At 39.5% G+C, this 26520-nt stretch overlaps 3 protein-coding genes across 3 annotated transcripts; all 3 read right to left on the reverse strand.

Moving 5' to 3' along the window:
- Positions 1 to 1015: 1015 nt before the first annotated feature.
- LOC128366409 (phosphatidylinositol 4-phosphate 5-kinase type-1 alpha-like) lies at positions 1016 to 14163 on the reverse strand. Its single transcript, XM_053327116.1, has 16 exons — positions 14107 to 14163; positions 10782 to 10816; positions 9715 to 9807; positions 9371 to 9501; positions 9139 to 9256; positions 7916 to 8068; positions 7473 to 7772; positions 5853 to 6088; positions 5650 to 5733; positions 5481 to 5529; positions 5220 to 5304; positions 4916 to 5086; positions 4633 to 4765; positions 4473 to 4535; positions 4272 to 4371; positions 1016 to 4150 (listed from the first exon to the last, which is right to left on the reverse strand). Exons 1-16 carry the CDS (start codon positions 14150 to 14152, stop codon positions 4148 to 4150), a joined length of 1800 nt encoding a protein of 599 aa, XP_053183091.1. The 5' UTR covers positions 14153 to 14163; the 3' UTR covers positions 1016 to 4147.
- Positions 14164 to 15533: 1370 nt separating this feature from the next.
- On the reverse strand, positions 15534 to 21248 carry LOC128366131 (extracellular matrix protein 1-like). The gene is made up of 11 exons (XM_053326807.1): positions 21045 to 21248; positions 20269 to 20328; positions 19945 to 20013; positions 19669 to 19725; positions 19501 to 19521; positions 19119 to 19393; positions 18205 to 18410; positions 16985 to 17273; positions 16677 to 16876; positions 16268 to 16355; positions 15534 to 16151 (listed from the first exon to the last, which is right to left on the reverse strand). The coding sequence occupies exons 1-11, from the start codon at positions 21112 to 21114 to the stop codon at positions 15972 to 15974; spliced, it is 1515 nt and encodes a 504-aa protein (XP_053182782.1). The 5' UTR covers positions 21115 to 21248; the 3' UTR covers positions 15534 to 15971.
- A 2439-nt stretch (positions 21249 to 23687) lies between these two features.
- On the reverse strand, positions 23688 to 24974 carry LOC128366345 (extracellular matrix protein 1-like). The gene is made up of 3 exons (XM_053327028.1): positions 24709 to 24974; positions 24401 to 24600; positions 23688 to 24156 (listed from the first exon to the last, which is right to left on the reverse strand). The coding sequence occupies exons 1-3, from the start codon at positions 24772 to 24774 to the stop codon at positions 23958 to 23960; spliced, it is 465 nt and encodes a 154-aa protein (XP_053183003.1). The 5' UTR covers positions 24775 to 24974; the 3' UTR covers positions 23688 to 23957.
- Positions 24975 to 26520: the final 1546 nt, after the last annotated feature.

Here is a 26520-nt window from a genome sequence, read left to right on the forward strand (position 1 = left end):
TACCCCTCCACCTAAAACATGTGTTTTTCATCTTGTTACTACAGTTAAATACTTGAAATTCACTGTGCAGAATGATGTATGTGCAGAGTTTATCTCCAGAAGGATGTTTTCACATTCATCTGCTGAAAGTGGAAAGTTTTTTCTGAATTCATTGAAAATCTAGTTTCAAGATGTAGGCCTACAAGCATAATTTATGAAATCACAAATGGTTTTGAAGCCAATCCTGGTTCAATATTCAATTTACACTTTTCAGTGAAGTAGTAGCCTATACAGTCCAGACATTAAAATTATTATTCAAAATACAGTAGGCTATTTTTACATCTTGAAACATGTCTGGAGGGGACCTTAACTTCTGCTTTTAATACTCTGTGGTTTATCAGAGTGTGCTTTGAACCAGTGGTGTGCGTGAGAAAAATGGGTGAAAATTAGCAAGAGGATGTTTGCATACCATGCATCAAAATAAATATCTATAAAACCTATCTATTAACCCATTGTAACACAACTTTCTGTTATAATGAGTTCCCCTCCAGCAGAGGACACAAACAAACAGTTCAGTCAGTCTTTTTTATTTGCCAAACCACAGAATGCAGAGCTCCTGTATGCTGCTGCCCGGCACTCAGGCACGTGTGAACAAAACCTTAAAGCACAAAACACAAACTTAGAGAACTTGTCTTCAGCACTGATGCATGGAGCCCCATCGCCAGCCACTACTGCAGAGACAAAGGGGAGTTTGATTAGTCAACTCACCTTTGGGACGTGGGATTACATCCTCTGGAGCCGATGCAAGCCTATGTGAAGGATGAAAACTTCACCCCAGGGAATGTGCTCAGCTGGAGAGCCCTGGAGTTTGGTTGATGACTATTCTGGAGATGTTGTAAAATGCACTTAAATACTCTGCTTTGAATAAAAATGTGTCTATGTTGTTTCCATAAAAGGTTAAATTAAATCCTTACAGCTGCTCCTTCTCCCACGAGATAATACTCAGTAACAAAGAGTCCAAAAAACAAGATTTAGAAAATATGTTTAATCCTTTTAAAATCAGACATGAAAACATCACCACCACATAACTGAAACATGGCAGGAAGGACAGGCAGCACATATTGCATGAGAAGGCATTTCAGTGACTCCTATGTACATATACACATTTTATACACAGTAAAAATATAGTAATTGAAGCATATAGGACAACCAGCAACATTGGCTTGTGAGCCGTGTGAAACATTCATGTAGAAAAGCATGGGAGATTAACAACCCAGAATCATTATGGAGAGAATATATCTATCATATCACAATCTAAACATGAAATATAAAAAGTGAAATTGTCAAATAGTCCCCCTTCATAGGCAACACACGCTATAAAGTTTCAGACATCCTTCTGTCAGTATACAGTATACATACAAACATCTAAGATACAACTCTTTATCATTTCAGCCTACAGCAATCAATCGTATTAATAAATATACTTCTTTGAACTGAAAGTTGGCAGATTGTGGTTCATATTGCATTACTTCAAATATATTGTAGTGTCTACACTGAGTGCACTGACATTTAAGCACCTAAAGATTATGTTTCACTTGTGCCATGGTGTAGTACATAACTGCAATATCCAGCAATTACACTGTACCACCCATTAAAAACAAACCAAAACAACAATAAACAAACAACCCAAAACAGGTCAGCAACAGTTGCAAACGTAACACATCTGTCACAAAATATATTCTGGATTTGTGTAATCTGAAATAGTCAGGATCATTGGAGTGTTTTTCTTTGGTGGCCTTTTCTCTCTCAACCAAAAGAATATAACTTTGAAATGGATCTTCTTGAAATGATCAATATTTGAAGTTTCAGCGTAATACCAGAAATAACATCATTTCAAGTACATCTTCTCAACTAGACAGATTGTAACAGAGGGGTTCTTCTAGCTAGAACACATGTAGTGAATTAAACATGAATTTCACAGGAATGTGGTGGTGAATCTTCAAAGGTCTCTGGCCACGTGGTAAACCAATTCAATTAAAAAAAAAAAAAAAAAAAAAAAAAATCTTTACAGGGACTGGGTTTGTGTCAGATACAGCTTATCAGACATTAAACAATTTAGCAAAAAAAACAAACAAAAAAAAAAACAAAAAAACATCCAGTTAATAATAGATCCTTTAAAAACACAGGTCAACCCAGTGTTATTACCATATACAAAATATCAGTCCATGCAGGTGTCTAATTTCATTCTCATGACTATACTGGATTCTGAACATCTCACCTGTCTCCTCTGCTTTTCTCTTTGGTGCCGTGACTGGCTCATAATACAAAAGACTCAGTCCTAAATCTTCAACTGTGCGCTGATGAACAATGAAAAATGTTCCTTTTTTCTGTATCCACAACTTTCATCCCCCCTCCCCCCTCTCTGCTGTATAGACCACATGTGCCTAACATTTGATGAGATGATGAATAAGATCTTCAGATTTGCTACAGCCACTGGTAGTGATTAAAAACGTCAGTATCAGAAATCACTACTTTCTGCCAGCCACCTCGAGAACTTGTTTAGTGTGGTAAACAATAAGATAAACACAAAACATTTCATGAAAACACAAAAGCAGATGTTTTTATGAATAGCTAAGTAAAAGCTCAGTAAGACTACATACAAAAAAAATACAAAAATTGGTTATACACATGGTTAATAATGTTGGTCCAAGAGTGGATGGGGGGGGGGGTGAGTGTCATTTCTGTAACCAGCAGAAATTATTAATAAAGAAGACAGACATCCTTACTGTCTGATGTCAGGAGAAGGTAACTAAAAGGGATTGTTATAGTGTTTGTGTTAAAAGTCTCTGAAATTCTTTTAAACCCTGACAAATGTTTGGTTGATCCAGACATACAAATGGCAGTTTGATGACTTCAGCTGTAGTGATAAGGCAGGTTTCTATATGCAAATAGAGCACTAACCTTTTAAAAAAAAAACAACACAATGTCAGTTATATATCCCGTGTTAGAGGAGGGACAAAACATGTAAAGGCACAGACACGTGACAGTAGCTGGAAATGATCATCATTCTATTAACTTAATAGCAATGACTTCATGTAACAGCATCTACTGGCCAGCAACACTGTCAACAGCTCTTCTCTCTGTATGCTTTTATACTTAAGCACATATGGTCACGTCAGAGGGGGAGATTTTCAGGGCTGCACATTGTGGTCTGCCATGTTAATAAGACACATTCTATAAGAAAAGAAAAAGAAAAAACATAGTAATGTACATTCAGCAGTGGCAAGATCTAGTTTGACCTTTGCAGCACCACCATGGCTTCCAGCAGAATAATTTATAAAGACTAAATGATCGTATACGTCTGGTTCAGAATCTGCTTTCAAACAAATACTGCACATCTACAATCAGTGAGAGAAAATGCATACGTGATTGCAGAGTCAACAGCAGCAGGTGTTGATTTGAACGATTTCTGTCGACAAATGAGAGAACCACCGTTAACTCATGAGGATTGCCGAGTGGAAATGGATGTGTGGTAACAGGAACACTCAAGTGTGAGTCACGGAAATGTGAACCCACTTAGACACGGCGCAAGAAAAAGAAAAAAAAAAATCTACAAATGTAGGCTGAACTCTTCATGTGCTCTTAAGTGTGTTGTGTTCCCGTGCCCACTCGCATCCCTTCATGCTGTGAAAAAGTGAGTGGGATGACTGACTCTTCGTCTTCTACTGGTGACTGGGGGTTGGGGCTTTTTACAACATATGACTAACCATTTTGTTAGGATTATGTTATCGCAGCGAACAGACGTATATATGGAGAAAAAAAAGCTCAGTTTAATTTAATGTAATGCTGTCAGAGCTACTGCCAATTCAAGGTCATGAGCCTTTTTTCCAGGTGTTTAAAGAAAAAGATACTTGGGCTTTGGGTGGACGAATGTGTTTGCGCATCGCTCCCACCACTCCCACCACTTCCTTCTGCTTCGCCACAACCTCCACTCCACCTGGCTGCTTCATCCAGCGTCCTCTGTATATAGTGTAGGGCTGAGAAAACAACAGAGGTGCAACGGAGGTTCCACAGTGGATGCGGGTGACTTTCACTCTCTTTATCCTTACTTCCGCCCATCTCATCTCTTCCAGAAACTTCTCTTCTTCAGATGGCACTGTGTCAGTTTTTACTGTGAACCAATACCAAGATTATACAGTTGATTAAGAAATGTACAACTAATAAACATTCATTTACTTATTCCAACATCATGGTTTTAGTAGTGTTGTGCGTGCATGATTTTTGAGACTTACAAAACAGATGTTGGTCTCAGGGATGATGTCAGATAGAGAAACTATATCTTCATTTCCAGATAGGTTGTCTGCATTATCTCCAATCTCTTCTGCCCCCAAACTGGAACAAAGCGAATTAATGAGACAAGAAGACTAAGACACGTGAGAGAAACAGCTTGTTATTTTTATGACCTATAATTGCTGTCTATGCACAACCAGTACCTGTGGGAAGCACCCTGGTCGTGGTCTGTGTTGGCCGATTTGTGCACTTCCACCCCTACAGACCTAAAGACCAAATTCAGAGCAGATTAGTTTAAAACTGTGTGAAAGTGAGATGGAAGAATAAAAGTCACGTATTATTATCTTGGGGGGGTTTTTTTACCGTAGGGGGGGAGAAGTGGAGGGAACTCCTGTGCTGCCTAGAGATGAGGTAGACAGGTTGGCCTCACAGTCAGCGGAGTTTTCTACCAGCGGGGGGGTCCGCGGAACCAGATCTGGTCTGCCCAACTGCACCCCTGAACGCAATTCATCAGTAGGAAACAGGATTATTGCAAATTTCAACACCAATACCTCCAATATGAGCACAGCTATGGGAAAGGATGTGGATATGATAAACCACAGACCGACTTCATATTCTGATTACTTTGTGATGCCTCAGTTCTTACCGCTGTCAGCCTCTGAGTCTGTGCTTTTAAAGTGGCTATGGTAGACTAGTCTGGAGTCAACAGCTGACTGTCCTGTTGCGTTGGAGAGTGGGGTCGGACCTCCCAGGGTGGGGGCCCTCCTTAGACCCCCCGGACCTCCACCACGGCTCTTCTTAGATGGCGATGGTTTTACTGAAGATGACATAAAAGTAGAAATGATGAATGAATGGAAAGACTTTTCCGCTTGTATTTTCTATGCTGTGAGATCATCAGGATACTCATTTCCATTCAGGAGATTTAAAAAGTAACACATTTGCAAACTTACGTGGAATTCTCCTGAACACTGTGTTGCACATGAACTGCTGGAAACGATCTGCATAGAAGCCAGGCCTGTGAACTGAGACTGTGTCCTACAATTAAAACAGCAACAGAACTATTAGAGTCTGATATTAGGTACTCAAGTCTAGATGCAATCAAAACTTAGTACCACAAGAAATAGATTTTCATATTAACTCAATTCATAGCCACACATCTCACTGTGAGCCACTACACTTAAAGATACTTTAATTGGTGTGTTGGCTCTTACCCCATCGTGGACCAAGGCTTTCCATGAGTGCTCCAACTTCTTAATAAATCTAAAGAGTAAGACATAATAAAATGTAATAATGCAAGATAGAAAGTGCATAATCGAGGAAGGAAGAATTAAAAATTAATTTTAATATGAGGAATTGATGTTGATGCTTTTAGACACCAACCTGTAGGACTGCAGAATATCAATGATGCCGATGTATATCAGTAACCTCTCTCCTTTAGTGTTACGACCTGGAATACCCCCCATGCTGGAAGAACAAGGCCAGAGCAAAAACAAGAGATCACTGAATTGTTACAGACTAGGCTACAAACAAACACTGCAGTTCAAACGCAGCTCTTCTGGTCGTTGGTTAACCACCAGACTTACTGATCTTCTGAATCCAAAGCTCCCTTTCCCCGAGATTCTCCCTGGATGGACTCCATAGCTGTACAGTACAGACTTTTCTGGGCTTGTGGCCGGCGCTGATCTGGGGTCACTGCTCCCTCTGATCCCCCACTGTCCCCTGAATTACCCCCGATACGATCCCGCTCTCGACAGGCCTGGTCCATGTTGTGGATGCCCATTAAGAGACTGTAATCCATGATCTTGAAACTCTGCAAGAGCTGCAAAATACACACAAATACATGACATGAAATTTAAAACACAGTTTCAAAGTGTTTTTGTGAGGTTTCTTTTTTATATTTCTATTCATTTAATGGTTTGAAGAAGACAGTGACAGAGAGGATTGAAGTAATAGAGGTGTGTGATGGTACAATAGTAGGAAATACTAGCAAACTTTTACACACAAATATACACAACTTTTAAAATGATATAAATGTCTAAAACTACATGCTGCATCAACCTTTTAGTGGACAGTGGTAAACCCTTCAAGTTTACTCACAAAATGTTGACTGGGATAATGCCAACACAATGCCTGTACCATCTAAGAAGGGTATTAGTGGTGCTGTATAAGATAAGATATGAGTAGTCTATGAATATAATTTTGATAACTATGAAGTAAAAACTGATGAGCAACACTAATACCTGACCAGACAGCAAAAGTTCACTTTTAAAATAGTACACACTCAGTCACAACAACAGATTGACAGAGTGGCTGTGCTGGTTGGGTTACCAGAGACAATCATACAAAAGTGTTGATAGGTGTATTGAGACCAGAAGAACGTAAATGTAGAAGTAAAGTAACAGTGACTCAACAAATATAAAGAAGGATTATCCTGTGATGGAACACAATACTGAAAAAACATTCAGTGTCTGCTATGAGCTAAATCATACAGAACGTGAAGTTATCCTGTGTTAACAGAAATAACAAATGCCACCGGCCACTACCATCATTTGAAAAGATACCATCCCTCAAAGTAAACAAAGTATTAGTTCGCAGTGTCATGCAAGCTTGAGTCATCTCTTGAACACTAGACTCCTGTTGATTATCCCTCCACTGCCAGCAGTGCTGGAGCTCAATACTAAGCAACAAACAGTCTGGAGAACTGCCTTAAGAGAAACAGAAAATTATAAGTTTAGGAGTTAAGAACTCATTATCAGTAGCTTCACCTTATCCAAGGTGATTATCATAGCTGTTGCTTAGTCTGTCCACCTGTCTGCAGAATACCATTTTTTATAATATTTGTTGGTACCCGACAGGCTCAAATCTTTCCACTGTGTCACTGGCATCACTGGATAAAGCTGATCTATAAAGTGACTCTCTCTGCAATACGTTTGGTATTCCTGCACATTTGTGTCGGCACAGCGATGATCAAGATTTGATGTTCAGAAAGTTTGATTCTATGTATTTTTGGCAGTAATGTGAAGGCACACTGATAATCTATTCTGCTGGTGTACTATCTGAGCTCTCTTTAGGAATTTTAATACACTTGCATATTCAACAATGCATATAAATGTTGCCTGTAATGCCATTTGGGCTGAGAGGCATGAGTCCACAATACTTGAATAAAAATCAGTCAATGAAAAACAAGTGTCTCTCTGACTCACCAAGCAGTCCCTCTGTATAGTCTTGCACAGAGCATTGAAGTTGTCTGCTTCCAGCAGCAGGCCGTCAGGCAAGTCCTGGATAAAGTCTAAGTCTTTGTATGTGGGAACAGCCTTTTCTCTTTCTTTAGGTGAGGCTCGTCTCTTATAGGTGGAGCCCTTCAGGTCGTATTTGAGGTGCATCGGGATGATCCGAGGCAAAAGATTGTTCATCACACAAATACGGATATTCTTGCCCCCTGCCTGAACACAGTACAATCCATAGAACTTGGGTAGCAGGGTGCGCTTGTTTTGGTTTATATTCTAGAGAGGAGGATGAAAAAAGATTAGAAGACTTAAATTGGAAAAACATGATTACAGCTCCCACTCATTCAACCTCCTACTCTCCTGATGATTATAGTTGGAAATAATCATCAGTCATACTGAACACACGCCCACTTTCTTACCATGAAGTATCCAGGAAGGAGTTTCTGGAGAAACTCTGCCTCTTTGTGTTGAACAGTCTTGATAATGAACTCATCATCACTGGAGACGTAGAAGAGGGATCCGCTGGCTCCGGGGTTGGACAGCTCGATCAGTGGCTCGTTACACAGAGAGTACTTCAAGAGAAAGAAGAGTGCATCAGCATCCAGTCAAACCAGAGCACACGTGGGCATACAGAGCTCTCATTAAACGAAACAAGTGTTTTTTAAATCGGGGGGTCGGGCACCAAATGACTTTGTTAGTGTGGTTGATGTACAGAATAATTTCTGAATGTTGGTAAACTGTCAGCAGAAGAAGAAACAGAGGAGAAAAGGCTTATGTCCAACTAAGCCTTCATGAGGATCTAGTGTCAGCACAGTAGCCAGTCTTTCCAATTATCACAAATTATAACATGTTGCTGATAAAAAAAATCACAGGAATAAAAGTAAATTGCACAAATCCTGTATCACATAAATACACAAGTAGAACAACATATAAATAGTGTTATAATTTGGTAGTGTGACTCATTTTACTTTTTGCATCATCAGGCTTCGATAGCTGCACTAGATTCCTCCGCTCCTCCTACCTCAGGCTCAGTGTAGAGACCTGAGGTCAACCTGCTGCTCTCCTCATTTCATACTGCTGACTGAGATCTTCTCAGCAGGTAGAAGCTACAACAAGGTTAATGATCCACACGTGACATGAAGTGCAAATGAGCAATAGAAAACCGATCGTCTTTTTTTTTTACCTTTTTTTTGGTGTGCCCCTTAATTATAGCTTTACGAGACAAAATTCGCTGACGAGAAATATTGTCGCGTGGCACAAGATCTCGTCACACCCCTAACAATCACTATAGTTACACATGTAAAACAGGAGAGAAGCATAAAAAATAAGCTTTGGATTGCTGTTTTAGAGCAGATACAAGCTGATACGCAGCCTGTGTAGAGAGCTGTATTGATTAAAATATGAGCATATCTGTTCCATCAGAGCATAAAATGGACGACTGAATCACAAGATTGAAACGCTGAATCGCTGCAGACAAAGCACTGCAGAATATTAGATGAGACACCATGTGCACAATATTTTCAGTCTCAAAAGGTGGTCACACTCACTAAAAGGCTGAACTAAATCATTAAACAAAATACATTTGTGGAAAGTGTCTTAAGTCAAAATATGGCAGCGTGTGTTTTTTGGTGTAAGTACTAACCAGGTAGTCATCTGGCCTAATACCAAACAGTTCTCTGAAGTAACGGAAGGCGATCGGAGCGTAGGTCTTAAAACGAAAGTCACTGTAGTGATGAGCAGGAGTCAAGTTACTGCCTTCACTGAAACAAATCAGAGAGAGAAAGAGAAAGAAAGACCATGATGAGAATATACATGAAACACAAAAATAACCACAAACTCAATACATTCACTCAATTATGACTTCTGTTACCAACCTGGGGAAGAAGATGCTTTCAACCACCACAAAGTCCTGCATGAGAACATCCCTTTCTGCCTTTTGGCTCAGGCTGCCAACTGTGTGAGTGATGCCCAACTGGATGGCACCTTTAAGGGCAGATGATGTCGTCTGTGAGGATAAAAAAGAAAATAATAATAATAATGAGCACTGGAACAAAGATTGTTATTACGTTTGACTTCTGTTGTTTCACTTGTGTCTGAGTGTGAGGAATTTCCAAACTATTTTTAGAATATAAACACAAAACATGTCGGTGTGCATATTGCTGCATGGTGTTGTAGTTGTCAACAAACTGGTGTCCCTGACCCCTCACACTGTTCTAACCTTTTTATAGGTGGTCTCTCCTGTGGTGGTCTCAACACCCCGGTGTCCAATAGTCTTCTTCATACTCTGCGTTGTGCCTGAGGAGCCCGGCATCTGGGGAGAGGGACCGAGAGGAAAACATTCCACAATAAATACAACCTGAGGTGCATTCATAAACAGAAGTCAAAGATCTAGATGTATTCAAGTTTTAGACCATAGTGGGTTAAACATCTTCACGTGACAACCATATCTCGTGCTCACACGGCCATCATCTCAGGTGACAAGTTGCTGAACTCTCACTGAAGGTCAACTTGTGTGGCAGATGAAGTGAATGAAATACTGCCAGTTGTCTATGTGTGACCAATACTCATGTCTACTCAGTTTATGTTCTCTGCCGCTTTTTCTGCTTTAGTAAATAATGCAGGATCTGGCTGTGTCACATTCCTGCTCTGGCATAAATAGACCCAATGTTTTGAGATAGCGGGACTGGAGAAAAGAGCAGTGGGTTGGACGGTCTGTTCACGGAGCCGGTGGACACTGTTACACAGCCTAGAATAAAACAGCAGAGCGTCTCAGACAGACGTGATGGAGCCAGACTGCAACACAGACAAATTGGGTGGACATTGGCTTCTCTGTTTTTACCTAAATTTCCATTCCTATAACAAATAGCCTTAAACTTTTATTGATATTCTTAAGATTTTCCATGGCACTATTTTTTTAAATAAAATATGACAGCTTCTGCAGTTTATTGTAACATTATTTTAGCTTTATTTATTAGTCTACTAGAGCTAGTAGTGACATTATACACAAACTTCCTAAAATAAAAGACACTGTTGTCTTCTGCTGTCCTCGTGTTTCTCAGGCATTTATTCACCTGTACCAAACAAAGGCCATTCGCTTACTTCCATGAAAACCCAATGAGCTTTTAGTGACGGATGTCTCAAGCTGATGACTGCGTGAATGCAGGCTTGAACTCTCTAAACATGTTCTTCTCTCTTGAGAGTTGACTGGAACAACATTTGCTTTACTCTGGGCTGTAATGCAGTCGTGTTTTGTCAATTTAGTGACGCAGTGGTTGGGATCCTTACCTCTGGAGGGGCCACTTTGATGATGCCGCTGGTCCCTAAAGACAAAAACACAAGTTAAAACTGGAAATTAAAACATAAGGAAGACTCTTAAGAATGTAGAAGGAAAAAAAATAGAAGAATTAAGGAAACGCATATTTCTTTGTTGTTGACTCAAGTACATGACGCCCCTGTAAATGTCAACCCATGCAGCCAGAGTCAACTTTTGAAGTCTTTGAATTGGCAGCTTTTAACATGGAAGAATTTGTTAGTGACAGTTTATGATCCCTCTGCTGGTTAATTAGCAGGGCTATTTCCAGCACTGGATGATGAGTATAAGGCCAATGATGAGCCCAGACCTAAATGTGGCCACAGTTACTCACTGCTGCTCCCGATACCACTAGCTCTACGTGAACTGGAGCTGCTTCTCCCTTGAGCTGGTTGCTCCAGATTCATCTGGCCCCTGAGGACATGTGTCTACAATCACCACCTCTCTTTAAAAACAGTACCACTTCTAGCTCTTTCTGCAACAGCCTACTTTGTATCTCACAGTAACTTTGTGTTTATCATTAAATCTAATATGTTAACGTTATGACTACATAACTGGCTGGTGGGTTATGGAAATCTACCAGCCACTTGTATATTTTACGAGCATTGGCTGCTAATTTTGAGCCCTGAGGCAAACACGTCTGGTTAACCACAGTTTAAAAAAAAAAAAAAGAAAGTGAAATGTGTCCATGTTCCTGGGTGAGCACAATGACAAAAACAGCACGCAGTAGTTTTGAAAGAAAAGCACACAACTGAAATGAAAGAAAACGTCGACATGATTTCCTGTGTCCTTACATAAACTTGCTGTTTAAACCTACTTTCTCGCCCACTCTGTAAGCACCTCTAGCCTGTAACCAATGGCAACAGCTACTTCAATGCTGCAGTGCCACAGGTCAATATATACACACAAAAGGATGCTGGCGAGATTATACACCTGTAGTAACAATCCTGCGTGTGAAAAAACTCATCAGCAGATTGAATCCAGACGACACTCAGTAAGAGGACACTTCAACCCAAAGAAAGGAGGGAGTATTAATGATAATGGCAGAATCACTGAATGCCATGCATCTCTTTTCAGTTAGCAGGGACACGCTGCAATCCACCGGGAAACAATGAGCATCGTTCTGCCCACATTCCCTCTTATTATGTAAAACAACACACTATAACATCACTACTCATGCAGTTTCTGCTCACACACACAGAAACACACACCCATGCTAGTACCTCGCTGAAATGCTCTCCTCCAGAACTGAGTCCTAATATCTGTGGAGCAGGACATGGTTAGCCTAAATGGCTTAACCTAGGCAAGGAGCAACACTGTGCCAATTTATAATGCATGAGTATTTAAGTATGAGAACAAAAAGTAAAGTAAATTACTCCAATTAATAGAATTACACTCATATTACATATTCATATTTGCATGTTCACAATAGAAAATGTTTGGTAATTGATAAATCACTTCAGTCCTCTTTTAAGCATCAGCCTTTAATGGTTTTAACTTCTCAAATGTCAAAATATACTGCTTGTCTTTACATAACAGTAAATTGAATATCTAAGTTTCAGACTGTGATCATCTCGGGCTATAGGAGATTGTGATAGGTATTTTCCACAGTTATCTGATGTTTTACCGACCAAGTGATTAATTAATCGATAAAGAAAATTATTGGCAACTAGTTATAAAAATGATCATAAATTGCAGTCCATTTCAAAACATTACAATTTTCAGCGTCATCATATGACTTGATAATAACACATGCTGTGCAGGAGATTTAGGGTAGAAATGAGACTAACCTAATTACTTAACAATGACTTTAGCTTGTCAGTGGCTGGACTTAAGACAATAGGCAAACCATCTGTTCCTCTGTGTATACTAAACAAGTCCCTGCCAGCCTTATTCACATGTAGCCTGCAGCCTGCACTAAGCAAGAATATGGGACATGGACAATCTCTTAACATAATTTTCTGTCTATGAAGACTCCATAAATATACTGGTTCTTGGCCCGATTAGGAAACAAGGCTAATAAGGACTAGTACAGAAACCACATTATGTTACTGTCACTCAAGTGTCTGTCTGTGTGGTTGTGTGTGTGTGTGTGTGTGTATTTGACAGAAAGCTGTATCTTGTATGTGTACAGTCTCCGGCTCTCAGCCATGTGGGAGCCAAGAGCGTGTTGAAGTCACTATTTTTATTCCCTGATTCAGACAGGGTGGCTACGCAGGCAACAGCAACTCCTCTGTACACAGGGGAAGTGCCAAACAACCAAATGGATTAACAAGATGCAACACCCCTCTCATCTGTCCTGTGCCCAGACAATAAATGTGTGATGCCACTAGAAACAAGAGAGATCATGATCAAGTCGCCCATACTTAAGTCTGATATTCACAGAAGACTTTATTGTCCCAGAGAGAAATGTGCCTTGTGCACAGTGCTGCTGCTGTACAACACCAAATAATTCAACATTACTACACATCATACATCTCATACACACCATAACAAAGTACAATACCTACATTAAATTACTCAGAATAAAAACACGAGATCCTGGAGAAGCAGCCTTTTATCAGCTGAGCAGATAGCCAGGTCATTAACGAGATAAACATTACATGTAGAAGACCATTAAGATTAATTAATTTTGATAACACACCGCCTATACAGTGAATGCTTGGAAAGCAGCTGATTGGGGGACATAATGTTGAAGATACTTGATAGTAAAATGTTTTTTTACTGCTAACATTACCACGAACCTGGACATACAGACGGGGCTGAAGAGGAGGGGGGACAGACGAGGAAGACGAGAGGACAACTAACCATTAACTTCACATTTATTTACCAAACAATAAAGCAATATTTACCTGTTAAACCTAATCGTTTCAGTTCCTATGTCCAGCTAACTTAATGCTACACTTCAATAACCAAGGAACTTCACGAAATGAGCGGTTTGATAACAAAACACACCACTTGAGCCAACGTGGTTTGGAGAATTAAGTCATTTCTTTGTATTATTGATCTCAATTAATAACTCTATATAATCTGTTTTAGCTTGCCCCAAAACCTTGCTGGAGTTAACAATGGCATTAATAAAGGTTTAATAACTAGGTAGGTAACTAAACAAGCTAACCGCTGCTTGGTCCATTTTTTAGGAGAGCCTCGATGCTAGCTTAGTTAGCTAACAGGCTAACCGGGACACGAAGAAGCCACAATGACCGCATCTCACCCCTCACATCGCCACCAAGATGTCACACATATCTGTTTGTGTGTTTTTTAAAGACAACAAAGGAGTAAGAGTTAACAGCTAGCTACCTGTCGGGGCTGTTGATCCCGAGTCTGCTGTCCCAGCAGTCGCCATTATGGTCTGACTGTTCACATCACAGACAGCGCCGACAGGTCACAGCAGCACCACAGCGCCCCCGCTGGACAGACTGGGTTCTTCAGGTTATTGGAGCTTTCTCGCTTTCATTCCTAAAACATTCGTCAGGTTCGTACGGCTCATGGTCAGGTTCCTAGACGTATTGAAACAGGGGCGGATTTAGGAATTGACAGGATCTGGGGCTAAGCCCAGATCACCTAGCCAGGGACATTTTTTTTTTTTACATGCGCAGAATTTAATTTTGCTGTTTTGCATGACTATTGCAAACATCAGTAAGAGTAGTAGTAGTAGATATTTTTGGGGTCCTTATTAACACAAAACATCATCTCAACTGAGATGTCTTTAGAAGTTTCACTCGCAATAACAATTGTTATAAACTCACTGAGATTCATTCATTATTATTAATAATAATAATAATAATAATAATAATAATAGAGTGTTAAGAGACATTATTTTATGTGTAGTCGGTTGTGATGTGATATGTGATTGTTCTACAGTTTGATGACATGCAATGTTCTGTTTCTGCCACGAGGGGGCATAAATGTACGACCACGATTCCTGCTGCGTCATCACGTTTGCTGTAAGCCACGCTCTGTGAGTTAGAAGTCAAGTTACCTCCATGACGGGAGAAGGGTGTGCGGTTTAGCCAGTCCACAATAAAGTCACCCCCTGCAGCTGATAGGTATTGACCCCCTGCGGCTGTTTTTTTGGGTTAGGTGTTCTTTCCCCAGCACTTGTCCTTCCTCCTCAACCAGAGCCAAAAACTGCCTTTCTCTGCTTCCTCTGATAGCTCTTCTGTTGCCTTCTTCAGCTTTCCTCCGGTCACTCCTACTTCCCTCAAGAGGCGTGTGGTTGACAGCCCCACAAAGCCCCTGCATCCAACCTCTACTGGGTACATGGTAGTCTTCCAACCAGCCTCCCTGCACTCAGCAGCCAGCTCTGAGTACTTGGACTTCTTTCGCTCGAAGGCGGCCTCAATGCCATCTTCCATACCGTGAGTTCAATGAGGAGCACAGATTTTCCCTTGGAAGATGACTATTAGAAGATGCCTTATAGGACACTTACAATGTAAATGATGGGGGACAAAATCCACTTCTCTTTCTGCGCAAAAATGTATTTAAAAGATTATCTTTCAAGTAGCTCATAACAAGACACATACAGTATAACATCAGATGGTTTAAAAGGCAATAAAACTGAAAATATAACAGAGTACATGAGCAAAAAATAACTCATTACATTCAAGTCTTTATGTCAATCTGTCCAGGTGATATTCTGACCACTATAAATGTATGTGTTTCAATATCTATGTAAAAGACACATTTCATAACACATTTCTTACTTATGTATTTTACCAAGCACACTGGGGTTAAACTACAGTATAAGCCTTTAATGCAAGAAAACATAAAACGCCACAACTTACATTTTAAAAATGTTTTTATTAGAACTGTTATAGATTTGATCTTAACCACAAAATCATATAAAGAGGACAGCCGACCTTGCAGCTTCCAAAGGAATAAAGAAAATACATTCATAATCAAATATGCAAAAAGCAGCCTATAAAAAATAGTGGTACAGTGACACAGACAACAGTCTGGTTAATCAACTAAGCATTAAACAATATCTTTATGAATGCACTCTTGTGATGGCAATGCTTCTCAAGTGATCCCAGATGAAAATATTAAAAATTTCACTGGGAGTAGATGAAACTACAATTTGGTCCACACTTTAGTGGAATTGGTGTGCCATTAAACCGAATAGCCCAGTGCCAGTGGGGTCAGCAGTAAAAGGTCACAGGGGTTTAGGAGATTGGGCACCTTTTCTTCTTCTTCTGGCGTAAGAGATTGGTTGCCTTGGTGATGGCATCCATGAGAATTTTAGAGATGCACTGTGGAGACTCTTGGACAGGTTGACGGCAACAGTGGTCAAAAGTTGTGTGGATCCTCTGTGATAAACACAGGTTCTGTGACGTTTCCTTAAGCTGATGTCAGGGACAGAAAAGGTGATATAGAATGTTGTGTTTATTTTTTAAATTAATTAATTTTTTAAACAGACCCACTTCCTTTTTGATGAGTTTTGACTGATATTTTTACTCACCCTTTGTCCAAAACAATCAGTCTGGTCTTGTGGCGATAGGGGGCAGCATTTGTCCACAAAGTTTTTTAGTGGAAAACCAACAGGGAATCTGAAACACAGGCAGAATAAAATGTTATGTTCCTGCTCAAACAGATTGTGTACCCATGTTTAATTAAATACACAATATCAGCAACACCAAATATACTAGGGATAAACAAAGCTTGCACATTTCAAGTTAAAGAGATATTTCAATTTATTAGGCAGCTTGAGATAAATGTCATTTCTATGGCAGAACAAATAACAAAAAGCATTGAAAGAAACAGGAGAAGAGGAAATGTACAAAGGCCATATTTAAAAGAAAAACATAAGGTTGAACTAGATGAAAGGAGACAGGAAGATTGAAGGACAAATGTAGGAAGTACTGTCTTACTTCTTCTTGATGATCTTGTGCGTGTCACACATTTTGTTAAGCGAGAGCTCTTCAGTGGCTGAAGTCATGTTGTAATGTGGGTCGGGAGATATGTTTTGGAAACAGTCATATCGATCATTTTCTCCATTGTCCAAACAACAGCGAGAGCTGGTCTCATCACTGTTCTTATGCAAGCAAAACTTGTTCAGCTCCTCACGCCACTAAGACACAAAAGGAGCAGCAACATCAGAAGGAATTAAAGGGAAAGGCCATATTACTTTACCAAAAATGACAAAACATTTTGTAGGTTTGTAGGTTTCTCGCTGTACCTTTTGTTCAGCACAAACAAGCACATCCTGCCTCTTTTTGCAACACTGTTTGAATCCCTTCTCCATGCGATTAATGGTCTTGGCCTGACGAGCCAGCCATTCATAGCCTATATTTGGCAGGCACTTGTTGCTGTAGAGGGGACGAATCTTCTGGTTGCGACACAGTGACTCAATGACAGCTGCAGTTGGTCGTCCAGGGGGAAACCTGATGTCAACTTTTTGGGAAGTAACTGGTTTCTTCTCCTTTTTTCCTCTGTTTCGTCTGACACTATATGGAGTCATCACTGTCCTATAACATACAAGACATAACATCACGGACATGACCTACTTTGGCTTCTTGGAATAATTTAAAATGGCCTAAAGGTAAGAGAAGCAAGCTTATGACCGGAGGGTCACTGCTTCTATTCTCCGGACCAGCAGAAGGACTAAAAAAGGAATAAAAAAATAAAGGAAGTGCGGTTTGCAAAATTTGTATTGCCTCTTCAAATTCATCCTCTCCTTTGTCTTAAAGACTATGCTTACAAATTATAAAAGACATAAATACATATAAACATACAGTAGATGTTGTAGCGGCTAATCCTAACACTTAAAGCCACTGAGGGGCTGCATAGACAGGCTAAAACTAATCGATGCGCTGGCTACTGCATGACTATAACTTGTGTCTAGTGAAACAAACAGCTTCCGGATTTGCTTCTTCATTTGATGCGTTCTTTATTTCTCACCATTTCACTGATCTTCAATAACATGCAAGTATCCATTGCCAGTGCATATAAAGTCCATTCAGCTGTATCACATACAACAAACAATAAATGTGACGGAGCCCAGAGCGGTCAAAACACTGTGTGCTCATCCGTCTAGCAACATCTGACACCCGATAGAAAGCTCCCACCTATACAGAAATGTACACCCAACACCATGAGGACACCTACTGGCCCAATTTGGTACCTTGACACACATTCACATAGAAATGGCTCCTACAGATGTCATCAAATAAAGTTGCAATGAGCTATAAGAGCACTAAGAGTCTATCAGACCTTTGTTAAAGTGTTTGTGCAATAGCAATTAGGCATTGTTTAAGAATCCAATCTGGTTGATTTAGCCCTCAAAGCTGTTGAAGGTCCGAAGATTAATGCATAATCAGTGATGCTGGTTGTGGTCAGAAGTAAAACAGGCTTCAAACTTTAATTTATTATTTTCATTTTATTTATTTCCCCGCATACCTCTGGCAAGTGTTGGGGTCAAAGTTGAAGGAGGCTGAAGAGGGGAGTGGCAGCACCGGCAGCTCCTCTGTTGCCTCATAGCTTGGGTTCGGTGCATCGTTATGGAAGCAGTTTAGTCTTTCGTTGCCTTGTCGTTTGCAGCAGTGATAGAGACGATCCTTAACGGATGAGTCCTCCTCACAGAAGTTATTGACTGACTGCTTCCACTACAGCAAACATAAAAAATAGTAACAACAGTCAGGATGCATGCCTGAGGCTGTAAGCTGAATGAATAGAATACCTAAAATTATGCAGAGCCACTTAAGACAGAACATGGTAAGCGTAAAGTCTTAAGATTAAGGTAATGATTTTATTCAAAATAACTAATTATTAATAATTATTAAAACCTTTGGACAGGTTTGTTGTTTGCCATCAGAAAGCTCTCTGGTGCTCCCACCAAGGCCTGTCTGTTATGTCTGCCAGGGCTGCATATAATGCACTTATCGACTGGAAGCACCCGAGGCCTTCAACTTTGTTTAAAAAATGTGAGTATCAGCTCTGCAATGTGAAGAATGTTCCCTGCCTTTTAAAAAAAATATTTGGCATGATACAAAAGCATCTGAAGAAAAACACACTAACACATTACAGCTTTAGGAATCAAGTCAAATCTTATATAAAAGTTGCAAATAATACAAGACCTATGAAACATCCTCCACATAAGGGATTAAGCAGACAACAGTAATTTAACAGTAATTATTTCTTGGTATTTAGCATGAAATTGTATTTGTATGGGATTTAATTTGATCTCCACAGTGCATTATAATCAAATATTATGTTTTTCATCAGATTGAATTCATGTTGAGACTAACAAGAAGATCCTAAAATCCGGAAAATATCATCTTTGAACAAAAATTGTGGCTGTTGTGAAAACTCACCGCTTGTGTGGCACAACAGAGGGTCACTTCCCTCCCCCACGTTTGGTTCCCTTTGCAGCATTCACTAAACCAAGACTCTGCCTTATTGATAGCACTGGCCCTTCGGACCTGTTGGCCAAAACCAGAGCTAGGAAAATAGGAGTCTGGGTAGCGGGGACGATGGTCTCCATGGAGACAGATGGCTTGGAGATTGTCTGAAGTCGGCCGGCCATGAGGGAACTTAACAGGATAGTCCATCGCAGGAGGATGAGAACGGGGCCCAAAACTTGGTCGACCTTTGAGGGAAGAACAGAAACAATACTGTGACTTGATACTTGTGCAGTAGAAGGAGATTTTAAATGATACGAAAACTCAAAAGAAATAGAAGAAAATAGATACACACGTCCTCTTGGTGTAAAGCCCCCTGAAAGAAAAAAAGGCAATTATCATTACACAGCAGTTTATTTTGGTGTTTTCATTTAGAAGTGCTGCTTTGTTGGTCAGGATTTGTTGGAATATGACAGGAAAGATTTGTAAGAGAAAGCAAAAGACGCAACAGATTAATACCTACCTCTGTCATTCAAGCCATCATGCCGTGGAGAGACAAGTACCTGCTCTATGGGGAACTCTATGGAAAAAGAGAAAACAAGAAATGAAAGAGGTCACTTAGGACTGTGTGATTCATTACTGGCCAAAGAAAAAAAAAAGTTAGACAGACAAATCTGCGCAACTACAATGATAGATGTTTGCAGAGGACACATAAATCTACCAAAAGCAAGTTTGATCTTGTATGTAGTTGAATCAAATGAAGGTCAAAATAACAAATACAGGATAAAACAGGACATACCTTTGGGATCAAAGAGATCTGATAAATCTGCCTCTTTCTGCAACGTGAATAAATCTGGTGGCTGCATCTCTTTAAGACACACATAAGTTTAAGACAAAAGACAGAAAAGAAACAAATGCACATTTATATTTCTGTACATATGGTGGCCTCCGTAATCCATAACTTGGCCCATTAAAAAGGCATGCATAAGCTAAAATCCAGTTGTAACCTTTTGAAGTTGAGACTGCTTGCCAAAATGCCATGTGTCTTCTAATGGTTCTTGGAAACATACTGCACTTATATGTGAATACACTCATGCAAAAAAAAGCATAGAAAAACACACACCTTGCATGATTTGGTCGATGTCAAAGGTGACCTCACATTGCTCATAGAGGCATCTGTCATCTGGAAAGTTTAACACACAAAGAGAAAGACAGCGACAAACAGGAAAGCCAGACAATGTTACGCAACTCTGCTGTGGAAGAAGTATTCATATATTTACATGAGTAATAGTAGCACTTTCACCATCTCAAATTATTTCACTGCGAGTTTAAGTCCTATAATGAAAAATGACAGATAAGTAAGGTTTGGATGTTATTTCAGAAAAATGTATTCACGGTATTAAAAGGCAGAATGCTCCACTTTATTATTACTGATTTCAGTGTTGTAGCTGGTTGAGATGGAGCAGATTTTCATAGTTTGCATGATCTTTGGTAGTTAAACAGTGCATATTTCATCATCTCATGTATAAGGAGTCTGAAATACACCATAAATCTGAATCAGCAAAGTAACTTCGTAGCTTTAGCAGTGAAATAAATGAAACAATGAGTAGGATAGTATTGACTTATGAAATGTTGTGAAGCACCATAATAATGTAACTGGAGTCACTTCAGTTATTGTACTCAGTTATATTCAACCACTGGTAACAAAAATGAAATCTTATCAGAATAAAGATGTCATTACTAGTATTTTCGTATACGGAAATTAATGCAAGAGGCTCCACAGCTGAAATAAACACACAAGGCTAACAAAAACGGAGCCGGGTCATCGGCCAAGAAGAAAACAACAATTTCTGGCATGAACAACAAAAAGAAGGAGGAAAAACCAACATCAGTACTAACCTGTGGATGCTGAGCTCAGTACAGTTAGGAGAACTGCGATGGCGCAGACTAAAGCCCCAGACGAACCCATTGCAAACTTGTTGGTATCTGTGTTGTAGGCCTGCAGTTTGTCCTGCAGAGAGAGCAGAGGCCGCCCAGGAAAACACGCTCAGCAGGGAAACGTCCAAACCGGCCCGTTAATTGGTCCAGTACACGCCGCCGTGCTGTCTGTCTGAGAGTGAAACCCCCGCAACAGGGCAAACACTTTTATGGTTGTCCTGGAGTTTAAGGGGGAGGACAAGGCGGAGAGAGCAGAAGAGGGAGGGAAGAAAGTTTTGCAACATGACTCATAGTTTACCCCTTTGAAATCATGTTTATTGTTGGGTGGGAAGCCATGATCCTGTTTTCTGTAAATGTCGCGGACATGACATGATCCTGTTTGGATTATATATTCAGCAGTTAACTCCTCACTCACTTACTGCCCTGTTATAGATAATAATGTCTGGCTGAGCTGCGCCATCAGCAGATCTGACAGAAATAGACTATGTGACCAAATTGGTGCTGCTGATTGCGCCAGATTGAAGTTAAAGGTGAAAGAGAAGGTGAAGATCCAGTACATAGCTGCACACTCTCGTTTTTACCTTGTTTCTCCCGTATTTCAGACACCTCCCTCTGCCCTCCAGTTTTATCGTTTCTCCCGAGAAGCTCCTGTAATTTACAAGGCCCAAATTTATTTAAATAATCGGATCAATATGTTTATTTATTAATAAAATGAAGAAGCGCACAATAACACGTTTTATTTTGAAAGCTCAAACCGGAAGCCACCGCAGCTCAGTTATCTTGAAGCTGAAACACTGGTGAAATGTTTTAACTGTAAATAGAAGAGCACATTTTCTGCTTCAGACAATGCCGAGTTTACCGACTGACTAGCCTGTTAAAAACGAGGATGTGTTGCGTGAACTATCGTCATGGTAACCCCTCACTAATATCCCCGCACATTTTCTGCTGTGAGTTGCGTTGAGCCGCAGATAAAAGGCTGCTGCTTGGAGTTAAAAAAAGAAGAAAAAGCCCTATTCAAAAGTTTAAAAGTGACAAAAAATAATAATAATAGTTCACGCATTTGTACCACAGTATTAAACTGCAGTTTAGTGTTCCTGTGATGTTCATGTTTTGTTGTAATAAACATAGTTACATGAATAAATAAATAACTACTATGTAAGATCAACAATAATAAATAAAAATAAATACCAAGTTAGCCATACTCATGCTTACAGTATACACACAAACTGTACTTACAAGCATACAACAAACAAAATAAGCAGCAAATACACAGTCATAGATAGTTACTAATGTTGTATTCATACAATGATCAAATAAAATAAATGTTCGTACCACAGTGTTAAACTGCAGTGCTTCTGTGATGTTCATGTTGTGTTGTAATAAAAAACAAACATGAATAAATCATAAATAAATACGTTTTTGTGAATACATTAATATGTTATTGTGAATTTATTTATAGGTACTGAAGTCTAATAATACATAATAAATATTTGTATACTTATTTGCACTAACAGCCCTCAAAAAACAGCACTAGCCTGGCTCCACCATACAAGGTCCCCCCAAAATTTAAATCAAATCAATTTTACACCAAGGTGAGGCGACAACCTCACAACTCCTAAATCATACCAGAAAAAGAAAAAACAGGTCTACATCCTACACCTACTGTAAATCAATACATGTGAGGATCTATACAGTCACACAAATGTTCGACATGTACATATTCAGTATATATCTATTGAGAATTCATGAGATGGATTTCAAGCTGTTTGTTAAATTGTATTTTATCTTTGATTTCAATAATTGCACAAGGTAACAAATTCCATTTCAACACGGTTCTGTAGATTTTAGTAGATTAGTTTTTTCATTGCATCAGATTTGGGTATCAGCATTGTAAACCTTCCTTTTACCACCTGTCTGGTAGAGTATGCCTGTTATTAGTGTAATGAATTCGTTTGTGTAGACAATTAGGTTTTTTTGTTGATACAGATATTCCTAAAAAAACAAAATTAGACTTCCTGATCGTCTTTGTTCTAACATAGGCCAAGATAAACATTTGTACACATATAAAGTATTGGTCCTCTTATTACACTTGGGGGCAAGACGCGCTGCTCTATTTTTGACTATTTGAAGTCTATTGAGATCTTTTTTGAGGCATTTGACCACACAGCAGGACAAAAGTCAATGTGAGTGCTGAGGAGTATGTGTCTAAACATACTGCAGGCATGGTGTCTGTTGTTCACAATCCAGTGATGTTGTCATGTTGGCAGGCAGATGCTGCAAGGGGTCCTTTAAAAAGAACAAATAGTAATAGTGAGAGTGAACATCCTTGTCTAGTTCCCTGTTTCAACTAAAAGAGCGGTATGTCCATTGGTTATAACAGAAGCTAATGTGGAGTTGTATTGTATTTTGATCCAGTACTGCAAAGAGATATGTCCAGTCTACCCCATTAAATGCCTTTTCTGCGTCTAGTGATGTGATGATGGATGGTATGTTATTGGTTTTGGCTTTTTGAGTTTTCTTCAAATGCTGATTTATTGTACCAAGCACACTGGGGTTAAACTACAGTATAAGCCTTTAATGCAAGAAAACATAAAACGCCACAACTTACATTTTAAAAATGTTTTTATTAGAACTGTTATAGATTTGATCTTAACCACAAAATCATATAAAGAGGACAGCCGACCTTGCAGCTTCCAAAGGAATAAAGAAAATACATTCATAATCAAATATGCAAAAAGCAGCCTATAAAAATAGTGGTACAGTGACACAGACAACAGTCTGGTTAATCAACTAAGCATTAAACAATATCTTTATGAATGCACTCTTGTGATGGCAATGCTTCTCAAGTGATCCCGGATGTAAATATAAAAAATATCACTGAGAGTAGATGAAACTAGAATTTGGTCCACACTTTAGTGGAATTGGTGTGCCATTAAACCGAATAGCCCAGTGCCAGTGGGAGTTTTGACTGATTTTTTTACTCACCCTTTGTCCAAAACAATCAGTCTGGTCTTGTGGCGATAGGGGGCAGCATTTGTCCACAAAGTTTTTTAGTGGAAAACCAACAGGGAATCTGAAACACAGGCAGAATAAAATGTTATGTTCCTGCTCAAACAGATTGTGTACCCATGTTTAATTAAATACACAATATCAGCAACACCAAATATACTAGGGATAAACAAAGCTTGCACATTTCAAGTTAAAGAGATATTTCAATTCATGAGGCAGCTTGACATATTTAAAAGAAAAACATAAGGTTGAACTAGATGAAAGGAGACAGGAAGATTGAAGGACAAATGTAGGAAGTACTGTCTTACTTCTTCTTGATGATCTTGTGCGTGTCACACATTTTGTTAAGCGAGAGCTCTTCAGTGGCTGAAGTCATGTTGTAATGTGGGTCGGGAGATATGTTTTGGAAACAGTCATATCGATCATTTTCTCCATTGTCCAAACAACAGCGAGAGCTGGTCTCATCACTGTTCTTATGCAAGCAAAACTTGTTCAGCTCCTCACGCCACTAAGACACAAAAGGAGCAGCAACATCAGAAGGAATTAAAGGGAAAGGCCATATTACTTTACCAAAAATGACAAAACATTTTGTAGGTTTGTAGGTTTCTCGCTGTACCTTTTGTTCAGCACAAACAAGCACATCCTGCCTCTTTTTGCAACACTGTTTGAATCCCTTCTCCATGCGATTAATGGTCTTGGCCTGACGAGCCAGCCATTCATAGCCTATATTTGGCAGGCACTTGTTGCTGTAGAGGGGACGAATCTTCTGGTTGCGACACAGTGACTCAATGACAGCTGCAGTTGGTCGTCCAGGGGGAAACCTGATGTCAACTTTTTGGGAAGTAACTGGTTTCTTCTCCTTTTTTCTTCAGACGCTATGTGGAGTCATCACTGTCCTGTTACATATGAGAAATAACATCACAAACATGACCTACTTTGGCTTCTAGGAATCATTTAAAAATAAAGGAAGTGTGGTTTGCAATGTGTATTGCCTCAATAACCCTTCCTCAAATTCAGTCTCTGCTTTGTCTTAAAGAATAAGGCTGCTGTTATTCTATACTTTTGTTACCAAGAAACAATGTGTTAGTCCAAATTTTCATACTTTCTGGCTTTTCCACCATGTATGTGGCATTCATGTTTAAGGACAGGTCACAAATATATAGTTTCTTGTTTTCTTTTTCTTTTTTCTTATTTATAAGTGACTCAGTAATTTCCTAATGTTATCCTAGAGTATCATTTTTCACTGCAGATTAGATAGTAGTCTGTATTTTCCCCTGGGGCCATTTAGTTTGCAACTGTAGTCAAACACAATCAATAAAAATCATAAAATAAACAAAAGACATAAATAAACATACAGTACATACATTTCCCCGCATACCTCTGGCAAGTGTTGGGGTCAAAGTTGAAGGAGGCTGAAGAGGGTCTGAGAGTCTTCGTAGAAGGCAGCAGCGATAGGGAAGATGCTTTATGGAGAGGTCCTCCTCACAGAAGTTATTGACTGACTGCTTCCACTACAGCAAACATAAAAAAACAGTAACAACAGTCAGGGTGTGTGAATTAATTCTTGAGTATTGACATGAAATGTGCATGCCTGAGGCTGTAAGCTGAATGAATAGAGCACCTAAAATTATGCAGAGCCACATAAGACACACTTCACCAAAAATTACAAAAAGAAACATGGTAAGTATAAAGTCTTAAGATTAAGGTAATGATTTTATTCAAAAATAACTTTGGACAGTTTTGTTGTTTGCCATCAGAAAGCTCTCTGGTGCTCCCACCAAGGCCTGTCTGTTATGTCTGCCAGGGCTGCATATAATGCACTTATCGACTGGAAGCACCCGAGGCCTTCAACTTTGTTTAAAAAATGTGAGTATCAGCTCTGCAATGTGAAGAATGTTCCCTGCCCTTTAAAAAAAATATGCATAATACAAAACCATTAAAAAAACAGAGTAACACATTACAATTGAAAGCTTTATGCCACATGAGAGATTAAGCAGATAACAGTAATTATATCTTGGTATTTAGCATGAAATCATATTTGTTGCATCTAATTAAATAGTGTTTTTTATCAATTTTATGTTGAGACTATCAAGAAGAAAAATATCATCAATTGAGGCTGTTGTGGAAACTCACCGCTTGTGTGGCACAACAGAGGGTCACTTCCCTCCCCCACGTCTGGTTCCCTTTGCAGCATTCACTAAACCAGGACTCTGCCTTATTGATAGCACTGGCCTGCATTTGTGCATTAGTGGAAAGAGAAACGAAGTCTGGGTAGCGGGGACGATGGTCTCCATGGAGACAGATGGCTTTGAGATTGTCTGAGGTCGGCGGGCCAAGAGGGAAGTTAACACCTTTGTTCCACACAGGAGGACGAGAACGGGGCCCTAGTAGGACTTTGAGGGAAGAACGGGAATCCTACTGTGACCTG

The sequence above is a fragment of the Scomber japonicus genome, chromosome 10 (assembly GCF_027409825.1).
Source record: "Scomber japonicus isolate fScoJap1 chromosome 10, fScoJap1.pri, whole genome shotgun sequence".
NCBI classification, from domain to species: domain Eukaryota; kingdom Metazoa; phylum Chordata; class Actinopteri; order Scombriformes; family Scombridae; genus Scomber; species Scomber japonicus.

Coding starts and splice junctions, on each gene's coding strand:
- LOC128366345 (XM_053327028.1), bottom strand. CDS start 24,774: ATGGAGAAGGGATTCAAACAGTGTTGCAAAAAGAGGCAGGATGTGCTT. Junction 24,601..24,708: donor TTGTTTGTGCTGAACAAAAG/GTACAGCGAGAA, acceptor TTTGTGTCTTAG/TGGCGTGAGGAGCTGAACAA. Junction 24,157..24,400: donor CACAAGATCATCAAGAAGAA/GTAAGACAGTAC, acceptor CCTGTGTTTCAG/ATTCCCTGTTGGTTTTCCAC.
- LOC128366409 (XM_053327116.1), bottom strand. CDS start 14,152: ATGGCGACTGCTGGGACAGCAGACTCGGGATCAACAGCCCCGACAG. Junction 5,530..5,649: donor GATATTCTGCAGTCCTACAG/GTTGGTGTCTAA, acceptor CTTACTCTTTAG/ATTTATTAAGAAGTTGGAGC. Junction 5,305..5,480: donor AAGCCTTGGTCCACGATGGG/GTAAGAGCCAAC, acceptor TTTTAATTGTAG/GACACAGTCTCAGTTCACAG.
- LOC128366131 (XM_053326807.1), bottom strand. CDS start 21,114: ATGGGTTCGTCTGGGGCTTTAGTCTGCGCCATCGCAGTTCTCCTAACT. Junction 20,014..20,268: donor CATCGACCAAATCATGCAAG/GTGTGTGTTTTT, acceptor TGTGTCTTAAAG/AGATGCAGCCACCAGATTTA. Junction 19,522..19,668: donor TGATGGCTTGAATGACAGAG/GTAGGTATTAAT, acceptor TTTTTCTTTCAG/GGGGCTTTACACCAAGAGGA.